This window comes from Amphiura filiformis, chromosome 16 (assembly GCF_039555335.1).
Source record: "Amphiura filiformis chromosome 16, Afil_fr2py, whole genome shotgun sequence".
In the NCBI taxonomy this organism is placed as follows: Eukaryota; Metazoa; Echinodermata; class Ophiuroidea; order Amphilepidida; family Amphiuridae; genus Amphiura; species Amphiura filiformis.
Window position 1 is genome coordinate 64200036 of NC_092643.1, and position 13165 is coordinate 64213200.

At 36.9% G+C, this 13165-nt stretch overlaps 1 protein-coding gene across 1 annotated transcript; it reads left to right on the forward strand.

The window, feature by feature from the left end:
- Positions 1–7008: 7008 nt before the first annotated feature.
- On the forward strand, positions 7009–13165 carry LOC140136659 (uncharacterized). Its single transcript, XM_072158333.1, is given in 3 exon segments — positions 7009–7505; positions 11508–11699; positions 11701–13165. Coding segments are annotated over 3 exon segments (1980 nt in total). The 5' UTR covers positions 7009–7156; the 3' UTR covers positions 13140–13165.

A 13165-nucleotide genomic window follows, 5' to 3' on the forward strand; every position in this document is an offset into this window, starting at 1 on the left:
GGCCTCCTGATGAACGTTATACTGATTATCCACGGAAGGTCTTAAGCCAGGTCGAAGGAATACCATACGATCCATCGGCGCTACGCTATAAACAGGTAATTCTCCTTGCCGGAATTCTTATCTACTTGATACTTTTAACTTTAAATTGTTGCATGTATATGAGGATACTCCTTACATTGCGTCGACGAAAACAAAACAAATCTTTACAAATGTCAGCAGAATTTGAACGAAACATTCGCCAAGTGTCAATTATGGTCATGGCTAATGGGCTGATCTTCTTTTTATGCAATTCTGTGTCCGTCGGAATTTTAGTTTTTGACACGTTGAGATTGTTTGGTATAGACGTATTTGAAATTGATCAACAACGTATCGGATTGAATGTTCAATATTTTTGCATCGCTCTGAATGCTGCCATTCGCAACCCAGTCGTGTATTTGATAAGTAGATCAAGCTATCGAAAAAGCATGGTTAAGACGCTGTTTGGCCAAGACGGGACAGCCACTCATGGTAAAGGACGGAGACGAGTAATATGGAGAGGTATCGGGAGAGAACACCGGTAATACGGTTGTGAGAGATGTTACATAATGCTGTTGTTTACTCGATGAATCTAACTTGTCATTCAATCACCATATTTACGTTCTCTTATTATGGCGGTCAACTTCCAGATATTCATCTGGACTGTGATTCGAGTACCGACACTTCATACATCTGCAAGGTCTTAACGGAAGGTCTTAAGCCAGGTACGTCGAAGGAATACCATACGATCCATCGGCGTTACACCTACGCTATAAACAGGCAATTCTCCTTGCCGGAATTCTTATCTACTTGATACTTTTAACTTTAAATAGGGATGACCAATGAACCATCAACTTGATTAGAACACTCCCATAGACATGCAGGGAGCTCAACTGTGCACTGCTTGCACAGACATTTCTAAATTGAGCTCATTCTTTTATTTTTCATAATTTTTCTGTAAAAATTGGAGATGTTAATGCCAATTATGTTTTGTAACTATCCTGCATATTACAGCATCATAACTTATTTGGTTTTTCTGTAAGTGTGAGTCAAAATTGGTCCATCGCCACAGTGCGCTTAATTGCCAGTGGCCCAGTGCAGCATTGCTCAGAATGGCACAAAATATTCAGATGAATAAGATCAGGTGAACACCTTGACCTACTGAGCTGTAATTTGGCAGAGTTGTTGTTATTACCTCTATCATACCCTCTGTAAAAAAGGAAAAAAAAACGGACAAGTAGATCTCGAGTTAAAAATTAAATCACCAGCTTCCCTTTGGAATTTCCAAACACCTTTCGAATCATGTTAAATAGACACCTTTCTGAACATAAATGTGAAGTTTCATGCTCATTTGTTCTATTATTCACCTGATCTCAACCCTAAACATTTTCTTATATTTATACCATCTGCACTGACTTGCTGCTATACACGCACAGGAGCTGTACTTTTAAAATACGCACCTAATCAATAATGAGTCTTTCACTCCATTGTTAAAGTATTGTGCTCCCTGTAGCATATGGAGTGACCAGGCCCTGGAGTGTGATGGTTTTGTAGCACATGACAGTATTCATTCAAGCCTATCAAGGTCAGTTATTAGCCACTTGCTGAATGGCTGGGCATTATCAGCTATCAAAGAGATACCTTATGCTGCTGCCAATCACAATAGAGGTTATAAACATTTTGTTAAAACCCCAGAAGTGATATCAGGACAAAGCTGTGCATGTTGGTACTTGATTGTTTGGATTCCTATGTTGAAAATCCCTTGTAGTACATTAGTATTTTTCTTATGTGTAGTGTATATATTGTTGTGGAAAAAAAGTTCACCTGGACTTTTGATTTTGTGCCACTTTGGCCATTATGGATGACTTTTGGCAAATGTTTTCTAAAAGCATGATTTCAGTGCCTCGGTTTGAAGAAATACTTCATGCTATTGACTAGTAAAGTGCCATTTCATAAGAAACCCCTTTGATACTTTCACAATATGCTTGTTTCATGTTTGCATATATATTAAAATAAAGAAATATCAAAAGGTAAATATATGCTTATACCAATTTTGCTCACATTGCTATATTTAGACTTTGTCAATTTATTTCGTTCCAATGACCGGTCAGAATGGGAAACTTTGAAAATTCATAATTCGAAAAGTTTTTGACCGATTTTGACCATTTAACCACCAAAATACTTCTGTTGATGAGTTCTTTCCAGAAAACAATCTTTTGTAGCAAAAGGGGCAACATGAAATTATGATGGTCATCCCTACTTTAAATTGTTGCATGTATATGATTATGAGGATACTCCTTACATTGCGTCGACGAAAACAAAACAAATCTTTACAAATGTCATCAGAATATGAACGAAACATTCGCCGAGTGTCAATTATGGTCATGGCCAATGGGCTGATCTTCTTTTTATGCAACTCTATTTCCGTCGGAAGTTTAGTTTTTGACACGATGAGATTATTACATACATACATACATACATAAATACATACATACATACATACATACATACATGATTTATATAGCGCCTTTTACAAATAGATCAAGGCGCATAACAGTGCATGACAAGGACATACAAAATAGTAAACAAAGCATAAAATTAATAAACATAATAATGAGATTTTAAGAGTTTCTTGAAACTTGTGATTGAGCGTGCCTCCCTGATGTTACGTGGGAGGCAGTTCCACAGTGCCGGTGCAGCAGCTTGGAATGCTATTTGGTATAGACGTATTTGAAATTGACGGGACAGCCACGCATGGTAAAGGACGGAGACGAGTAATATGGAGAGGTATCGGTAGAGAACACCGGTAATACGGTTGTAAGTCAGTGAGTGTTACACAATGCTGTTGTTTGCTCGATGAATCTAACCTGTTGTCAATCCATATATTTACGTTCTCTTAAAATCAACAATGGTTGAAACAACCTCTACCAGAAATCACAGTGGATGGCACACGTGGTAATATCAAAATTGGCGGGAACAATGCTATCCAATTACATCCAAGGAATGGAACAACTACATATCTCCTTCAGTTGCATATGCCCTGAAAAAGACACCCAAGACTTACTTGCTCCCATAAGCGTTATATTTATTACTTGATTATTGTCGGTTCCTGATGCTTACAGGTTTTACACTTCTGTGGGCTTTAGAATTTGGTAATTTGTGGCTATCGAACTTTACCTATTTCTGTGCCTATTTGTTGTTGGTAGACCATGCTTAATAAAATTATATATATTTTGTTGCTGTACACTTTGCGGGTAATTATGTAAATTATGTATGTATATTTTTAGCACATTTGGTAATATCAAAACTGGCTCAAACAATGCTACAAATCCTGTAGCGCCACCTTTGGATTAACAATGATATTTTCAATGGATATGGCACCCCTAAGGATACTACAAGAAACGTAAACGTATAAAAGACGTATAAACTTGTTCTGTAAAACAAATTTTCTCGCTTTGCATTATTTTTTGTAAGTTTATACATACCTGTTAGAATCCTTTTGAATATCATTCGTTTATATCTTATTTTGCGCAGCATATTCACCAGTGTGTTCACGAGATCAAAAACGTGTTCGTGTTTGTGTATGTTTACAACTGAGCCACATATAGACTGGGTTGCCGGGACTACCAGACAAAGAATCTGTTTTTTGACTATAATTTGGCCTCCTATCAGTTTTACTGATAAGATGGCTAATTGATTTGACTATAATTTGGCCTCCTATCAGTTTTACTGATAAGATGGCTAATTGAAAATAAACACTTATTTTGTAAACAGATAATGCTCTGTGGTTATTTATGGATGGAAACTTAGGAAATTGCTATTAATGAAATAATTAATATATTAAACATACATTTTGCTTTGTTAACGATTAAAATCCGTTCACAAATAAGGTTTTTAGAACATTTTGAACAATTTTGCTCTATGAAAAAGGATACAATTGCACCCCTGCTGATCTGACTACTGATAAGCTGTCAACAAGCATTGACAAGTAAAGTGTGACCACTAATTAAACAATAATAATGAGCATTATCTGACCATTCCCTGATCTGACCAGAGCTGGGTATAAATAGTGCACTACTACCAACACTAATTGATGTTGGGAGTGACACTAGTCGTCGAGGGGGGGGGATACCAGTAATTGGGGTAGATAGTGGCTTTGGTTTTATAATTTTTGGTACATGTAGAGCAACTGGGAATCCCTGGGATTGAGTAATCAGTCTTTTTGATTAGGCCAATGAAAGTCGATTTTGAGTTTCCCGTCACCTCCCTCACTTCATTTTCTGACCCTCATTTGAATTCATTATTGTGACTATTTTTAATATACTTTTGAATCTCATTAGGGCTAAACATCCATCTTCAAGTGAGTGAGTGGCAAATAACAACACATTTTACATTCGTGTTAGTCATATAATGAAAATAATGAATAATGAAAAAGTTACCTCACTTGTTTTCAGAAATTATGTGACGGGAAACTCAAAATTGACTGTTAGTGGCCTTATGATGTGATTGTAACTACCAGTAAACTATACATTGCGAATAAATATATCTAAAATTAATTACCATGCTTTTAATTGATTTTATACTAAATATTGGTAAATAGTAAAACACAGAAAAGGTAAAAGGACAGAAATTTGGAGTTTATATGAATAAAAGATTTGAGAGGAATTCGAAGGAGTTAGATTGTTATGGACATGGTGGGTTAGTAAGCGGAAAATGTTGAAGGTCAGGTCAAGGTCATCCAAGGTGAATTGAGTATAGATTGTCAGATTGTCAGATTGTGGATAACAATTCTGCCCAAAATTGTTAAAGGTCATTTGAGGTCGACTAAGTATATATTGTGTCGGATTGTCAGAATGTTCAAAGTGGTGTCAAGCGCATTTGATGTCAACAGAGCATCGATAGTCTGATTTTCATAAAACGTGGTGCATGTAATCACAATTAGGCCCTAAAGGTAAAAACCATCATGGTCATATCAAGGTTAACAGTTACTGATAATAGATAGTTGGATTGTCATGAAATGTGGTTGATATGAAATCCCTTAATTAAGCAGCAAACATTCTTAAGGTTATCTGAATATAGATTGTTGGATTGTTGTACAACTCAGAGGATGTGATTTCAATTGAGCCGTTTGTTACAAGTATGAATTAAATGTAGACCAATTTAGCACACATTTTCCAATTCAGCTTTCGACATGAAAATTTTGAGTATTTCCTAGTATGTCATTGGTGGTATTTACCAATAAATGCCAATATTTCGCACCCGGTTAGTTGTGCCAAACATTCAAATTTACTAGCTTTCCAAGTATACTTGCAATGCAAAATTATGAAACATGATCTTCATCCATGGCGTTGTCTTTTTAAAGACATTTCTTGTTTTCTCTAAATGTATGCCCCCTAAAAAAACACGCCCAGTGATTGCTTTCTCATTTTTTTTTGTATTGTGCTACAAACAGATCAAGGAAATAATGTCGCCATTCATCAGAACCAAATGTAGGATAGATTAAATTTTAGAAACCTTTTATGAGTAGCATTTTAGAGAATCTTGCATGTATATCTATATCTTGATTGTTGAACGTTAATTTAGACATCTAACTACTTACATTATTTCTCAACATTCTGCCGATCGCTATCCCATTTCATTTTCACTCCAAATTGCAGCTACTAGTACTATTGCAAAAAATCGGTACCGTCCGCAATTCCAGAGCCGACAAGCAAATGTCAGCAGAATTAAACGGAACATTCGTCAAAATGGCCAATGGGCTGATCTTCTTTGTTTTGCAATTTTATTTCCGTCGGAAGTGTAGTTTTTGACATGTTGAGATTGTTTGGTATTGACGTATTTGAAATTGATCAACAACGTATCGGATTGAATATTTTTTCATCACTCTGAAACCCAGTCATGTATTTTATAAGTAAATCAAGCTGTCGACGTAGCATGGTTAAGGTGCTGTTTGGCCAAGATGGGACAGCCACTCATGGTAAAGGACGGGGACGAGTAATATGGAGAGGCATCGGGAGAGAACATCGGTCACAATGGCGGGTTTTCCAAATCTACCTTACATAGAGTGTGCTGACATTCAAAATTTAGATGTCCCGTGGACAATCAATAGAATTGGGTTTATCCTTAGTGTAAGAGAGTACGTAATACTAATAGGATTAGAGTTAGGGTTAGGGTTTGGATTTAGGGTTAGGGTAGTGTTAGGGTTAGGATTAGACTTGGGATTTGTTTGATATTCTCTTACACGAAGGATACACCTAGAATTGGGTGTCGCTGTAAAATGTGTCATAAAAACGGAACGGTAAATGCTAATTACTTCATTTTATTTCACACAAGCATTTTACCCTTTTACCCAGCAAGCACTAGACAGCATTCGCCAAAGGTTAGAAGAGGTTGCCAGAAAACATTTAAATGTTGGGTTGTATAAAGGACTTATAAAGGGTATAAAACGTTGTCATAACATTCAAAAAACATTTGTTGATAACCTACTGCAGATATTCTAACATAATGTTATAAGTGTTAACAAAATATTTAGCAATATGTTTTTATCTAAACCAAAACCCAAAATATAACATATTTAAAATGTTTTAAAAACATTTTTGTGTTTGCTGGGTAATGGATATATCATTTATATTACCGGGTACGTTATATAACCTAAAGTTAAACCTAGTTTTAAAATAAGGATAGATTATTTGCCCTTTTGCATTTTTTTACTCACCCTGTATCTGCAAATGGGTCAAACAATAGTATTTGTAGTGATTGAGCATCTTTTGTTTAGGGTATCACTGGATCGAACCAGTGCATTTAAATAATAATGATCGTACAATTCGCTGTCGTGGTGCACGTTACAATATGACCGTTGCTAGGCCAACTCGATCACGCTTTCTTTGTTACGAACCACTGATCGAAATGATCACAACACAAAGCCTATGGCATATCAAAATTCGGAACAGGTGTATGAGCCCAGGCTTGGAGCAGTAACCAATGGTATAACGTGCACTACGACAGCGAATTGGCCTGCATCACATCAAACCATGCCACAGGACACGGTGCACATTTAATTTCAGTGTTGGTGCTATGTAGCATCAGAAATACAGAGATTCGCAGTGTTTAGAACATTTCTGTCGGTTTTCCATACTTTATAATGGCGGCATCAATGATCACAGGCTCGTCAATAACTTCAACAGATTCATCAACCGATGAGCTTGTCCATTGCGGTATCTGCCATAAATTACTTCAAGATCCGAAAACATTATCCTGCCTTCACTCTTTCTGTCTCAAGTGTTTGCAACAGCAGCTTGATGAGAAAGAGACGACATCACTACCATGTCCAACATGCAGCACTGAGACAAAACTGCCGTCTGGTGATGTCGTTGATTTGGGCGTAATCGCTTTTGTATCTCGAAAAAGAAATGAAGCATTAATCCAAGAGAACCTTGCTGATAAAGATGCTACAATAATGTGTACGAATTGTGAGGGATCTGATGATCAAAGTAAGTAGGAATTTCATTTTATTCAGGATTTTATTTAAACAAAAAATGTTATCCTGTTTTGCCAAATGAAATATACGCAAATGAATCTACACCCATGGATTTGATTCATTTAAAATGAATGATACTTAAATCTTAATCCTAACTGGCAATAAAAGTCATATCTTAATATAATATTTTTGCAAATTGGGGAAAATGGGCATTTGCAGGTTTTCTTACCTGCAGTCATAAGCTCACACAATTTTGAGAATATGCTAAGAGTTTGCGCGTAATTTTAATATTTTATGTTAATTTTGATAAAAGAGATTCCACAGGGGACAAAAATCATTTTTGAAAAATTCTCTGATTTTGATTTTCAAAAATGGTCTCCGATTACTCTTTGCAAGAACATCTTTAAAAAAGAAGATCAGTTTGACATATCTCAGATGGTTGGTTACCTTGGTAACATAGAAAAAAGGATCAAAATCCATTGAGCCCTGTCGACCTTTACCTTGCTCGAGAACTCTAGCCAAGAATTTGCTCACCGATAGCTTCACATTCTAGGCTAGAGACCTTTGCATTCAAAATCTAGTCGGATTCGCTGAAGCATGACACCGTGTAAAGCAATGGAAGGTCAGAAGTAAACACAGCCGATCACGACAGGCGATTGCATCAAAAATGTTGCTAAAATTACACTTCAGCAAAATTTTAGACTGTCCAAAATACGCAAATCTTGCTCAAAAGATACAGTTGACTCATCGAAATAACTTTCATTCAAATTTCAACATTAACAGAATAAATAACCTCCGGTGTAAAAAATTGAACCGCTGTCCGACCGAAAACCATAGTAAAGTACTCTAGCATCGAATGCGTAACTATCGTGTGCAAATTCGAAGCTAGAGTTCTCGAGCAACCTTTACCTATTTTGTGACGTGACCAAATGAAAACCGTGGTCTTCTGTTAATCCTCTTCACGCCAAACGCCAAGTGTTTCTGAAATGCTGCTAAAATAAGAAAACTTTTAAATGCTAATTTATTGCACATTATAGGGAAGCGTGATTACCTTTTTTAAATAGCCGTGTAAGAGGGTTTTCAATGAAATATTTTTTGTGTCAAAATTGAAGCATCCTATGTATAAAAGAATATATGAAAATTTACTGCAAATCATATATCGAGGGTTGACAAACAGAAGGCCTTAACTCACTTTTGGCCATTTTGAGATTTTGGTACCAAAATAATGTGTAATACCCACAGATTATTAAAATCATAAGCCTTAACTCAATTCAACTTCCTATTGCATCTATAGCATAATACTTGGTCACATCTCAATGCAAAATATTATTTTTACTCATTTTTCTCAAAAAGGCACTTTTTGAGTTAAGGCCTGTTTGTCAACCCTCGATATAACGATTCGTGATACCCAATTGTGGCACATTTGATGTCGTTTAAGAGGCAGAGAATTTTATTTCAATTTCAAGCAAATAAAATTCCAAAATATGGTACATTTTCTGCCATTGCTTGTCACGTGGTAGGCCTATGTTTAAGTTGCGATTATATGTTCAAATAAGTTTCAAATGGATACCAACAAAACATGTGGCCGAGCGGTCTAAGGCGCTAGGCTCATGGAGTATCCATGATAGCGGTGCGCCGTGAGTTCGAACCCCACCTCTGCCAAACTTAATTTTACTTTTTTTTTTAAATTACATATTGGGGAAATGTGGCTGGGAGAATTTATGTTTGGCGTGGAGTGGTGTGGTCTTCTGTAGCTCAATTGGTTAGAGCGCTTTTTTACTATTATGCGCAGTTTAGTCTTGTTAGCATTTCAGGCGCATGCCCCTATTCGCTGTAGAAGTGGCATTATAATCGGATTAACTACCATAGCAATAGAAGATTACAATTTTAGACTACACTCACAGAAAAAAAAACAAATTGTGTAAAATTTTACACAACTTCGATGTACGTATAGAACTCCAAAACAAATAGGTATTTTCACATAACCATGAATTATGTAAAAAAACATAGCAGATAAGTAAAAAAAAATACTTACATATTAGGTAAAATATTTACATAACTTTTATGTACAGTTTTTACTTCAGCTATTAGGTATTTTACTACATAATTGTTATGTAATATTTTACACAATTTATGTAAAAAATACATAACATTTATGTGCATATGAACCCTATAACAAATAGGTATTTTTCACACAACCTTGAATTATGTAAAAAATACATACCAGTTATGCACAAAAAAAAACAGGTCAATAGGATTGGGGCTTTCTTTCTTTCTTTGTTTGTTTTATTTTATGCTGAAACATAATTCATGATAGATTTGAAGTCATCAGATCTTGGTCAACTGTCAGATTCATTCAATCAACAATGCAATTTCATGCATGAACTATTTTATTTTGTTTTTCTTTTCATTCTATCAGTTCAACCCGCTATCTAGTTAATGTTCAATGTAAGCATTTCTCTCTCGCATGTACGATACAATGCTATAGTACACTATGCATTGTCACTTCAAGGCTTCAAGCCTAATTCGAGTCCCACACTTGGTACACTAGGCTACATTATCGAAGTCATTTCAATGCATATCACGTCTATGGTACACTGTCCGTATTACCAAAGAAGATCTCCTGTGGTATTTGTGATCTATCTCAACACGTACACACATTTGCTAGATACACGCAGTGCCGGTCCGGGCGCAGTATACAGTACAGTAATTGATCGCTGTAATGTCCCGGTGCATGTAAATTCTAATGTTAATCAATCTAGCAAAATGAACCCATAAATAGCCATTTTTAAAGTCTCAAAGAAATCCATGCATAACTTATCGAACGAATCTCCAGTTTGGTTCAAGCTTAATGACTCCGAAACCTACCTATTTGAATGAAGTTTCAGCAGGCATGCGCTACACGATCACACACACGTCGTGTCGGCCATTGCTTTCGGTCTGCGTTATAATTTCTTACATGAAATAGGTAAAAACTACACGTGTGTCGATTTACATAACACGTTAGGTAGATTTTCTCAGATTAGCGAAGTATTTTGGCTGACATTTTACTTCACTTCATCCAATGATTACACAAACTAGGTAAACTAGCTTCGTTACAGTTCAAATATGTATTGAAGCATTTACAAACTGGTGTGGTAAAAGTTTTTGACAAACTTTTACATATATTGTGTATAATTTAATTTACATCGTGTTTTTTTACATAACGTGTGAATATTTCTCTGAGTGTAATTGCCCTGCATGCTGAATTGGTCGATTCGGCGCCCCTAATTGGTGGCGCCCAGGGAACGTGCCTCCTTGCCCCCCCCCCCCGTCGCTACGCCACTGCTCTTTTCAAAGATACTAATCTTACAGGTGCGAGTGATCAGCATGATATGGTTCAATGCAAAGGTATCGCGTGAATGTTGTAGTGCTGGACGATATAGTCAAAAATTGTATTCATCTATTGCTACGATAGCCTTACGTCAGTCACTTCTACAGCGAATACTGCGTTTGTGCATGAAGCACGTGAATTTAGTATTCAATTATAGGCCAATCCGGCTAAGGAAAATAAGGCTTCAACGCACCATATCAAAAGTCCCCAAAAGTCCAAGTAGTGGAACATTGTCTAATTAATTTGCATAAATTCAAAATGGCCGTTTATGCAGAGGGTGAAGTTTCAAAGTCTAAATTAATCTTGTTTAAAACCATACCAATGTCTTGCTCTCATCATAAGGATTCAGAAAAAGTATAGTTTGACCAGTCTCCGACATACGGTTTTTGAGTTTTTAATGTGTTCTTTAATATACTTTTCTGAAATGAATGGTGATTAAATGGTTTCTGTTGCAATTAGTGGTGGTTTATCTTTTAATTTGATTGGCCTATTAGAACTGTTCTTAATTTTCTAACACTCATTCACATGTCTGACAAATGCAAAAAGTGTTAACTTTAGATATTAATTTTTTTTAAATGAGTTGGACAACTCGGTATCATGCAGTTAATTCTAATTTCTTACCACTTCTGCTTTTCCTTCAAGGTCCTTCTGGTCGTACAACTGTAACTACTGCTGAAGCTGTGACACTTTGTTTCGAATGTGACGATTATCTCTGCCAAAGTTGCACCAAAATGCATAAGATCTTCAAACTATTAAAACACCACTCGCTGTTTACATTAGATCCGATCAGGAAAAGTGACCCTATCGTTACCAGACCAGAACACCTGTCAGAAGCACAAAGGTGAGATCCTCATGTTCTACTGTGAGACGTGTGACGTGCCAATTTGCAGTAAATGTGTCGTGATTGCTCATCGCCATCCTGAACACAAACAAGCTGAATTAGACAGCGCCGCTGCTGAAAGAAGCAAGGAGATTCAGGAGCTAGAAAGAGAGTCCGCGCAAGTTGCATCCAAAATTGACGAGTTAATAGCTTCGAATGAAGTGTTAGTACAGAAACTGAAAACAGCGTCATCTGTGGCAAACACGGAGCTATACAAAACGATGAAATCGGTTAAAAAGCAGATGCTTAACATTTTAGAGGAAGTATACAGCGAATCCAAAGATAATCTAGAGCAGTACGAAGAAAGGAAATTGACAAGTTTGAGAAACAAATTAATTGAGTTAAAGGGTAGCCGGGCTCGACTTCAAGTAACAAGAATGCTTGCGAAAGATATCACCCAGGAAGGGTCCGAGTTTGAAGTAGCAGCTGTGTATGCCAACATAACAAGTTCCCTTAGGGAATTAAATGTTTGGAAGCTGCAAACTACCGCGCCAAAACTGGGCAAAGTACAATTTCGAAAATTCAGGCCAAATTTACCGGTTATCAGTACATTAGTTGAGTTGGGTTCTCCTCCGCTGAAAATGAACAAAGTTAAAGAGTTTGGCGAATTGAGAAGGGGTCGAGGTATCATCTGTACAAAGGTAGGGACATATATTGTAGCTAATTCTGTTATTTCAGACTGTTACGTGTTCTCAGCGGAAGGGTCACGAATCAAGTTGATTGATACCGGGTATTATAAGACTGGAGGGGGAGCATTCTCATATCCATGGTGTGTTGTTATGCATCCAAACGGACGCATTTTCGGAACGGGAAAGACTTATCACGTAAAGCAATATCAAGAAGATGGAAAATACGTAAATCGCTACATTACACAATCTCCTGATAACATCGACTCGGATGAAGATGACTCTACGATCCAAGGACTTGCCCTCGACACAGATGGCAACTTGATTGCTGGTAACGTAACCAAAAAGTACATCAGCATCATGAAACCAGATGGCACACACATCACCAGCATGTACGTCCCAATAAAACCGTATTTTATCGGTACTACACCAACCGATAACATCATCATCAGTTCCTATGAAGAGAGGGCTGTACACGTCATCGATCGTACCGGCCAAGTTCTAATCACATTCGATCCTCCAGATGGAGTTTCTGTCGAATCTTGGAATCCAACTGGTATATGCTGCAGTATGGAGGGAGACGTATTTGTTGCCAACTACCAGGGGGAAGTAGGTATCTACCAGTATAGATATGACAATAGCCGGTGTGTTGCCTGTAATACTACAGTTGTAACGGAACCATGGGGATTAGCGCTGTCCACGGATGAAGAGACGCTAGCAGTTGCCGATAACACATGCATAAAAATCTTCAAGATTGCTGAATACTAAGTATGTGGGCTGAGATCGGTATAAAC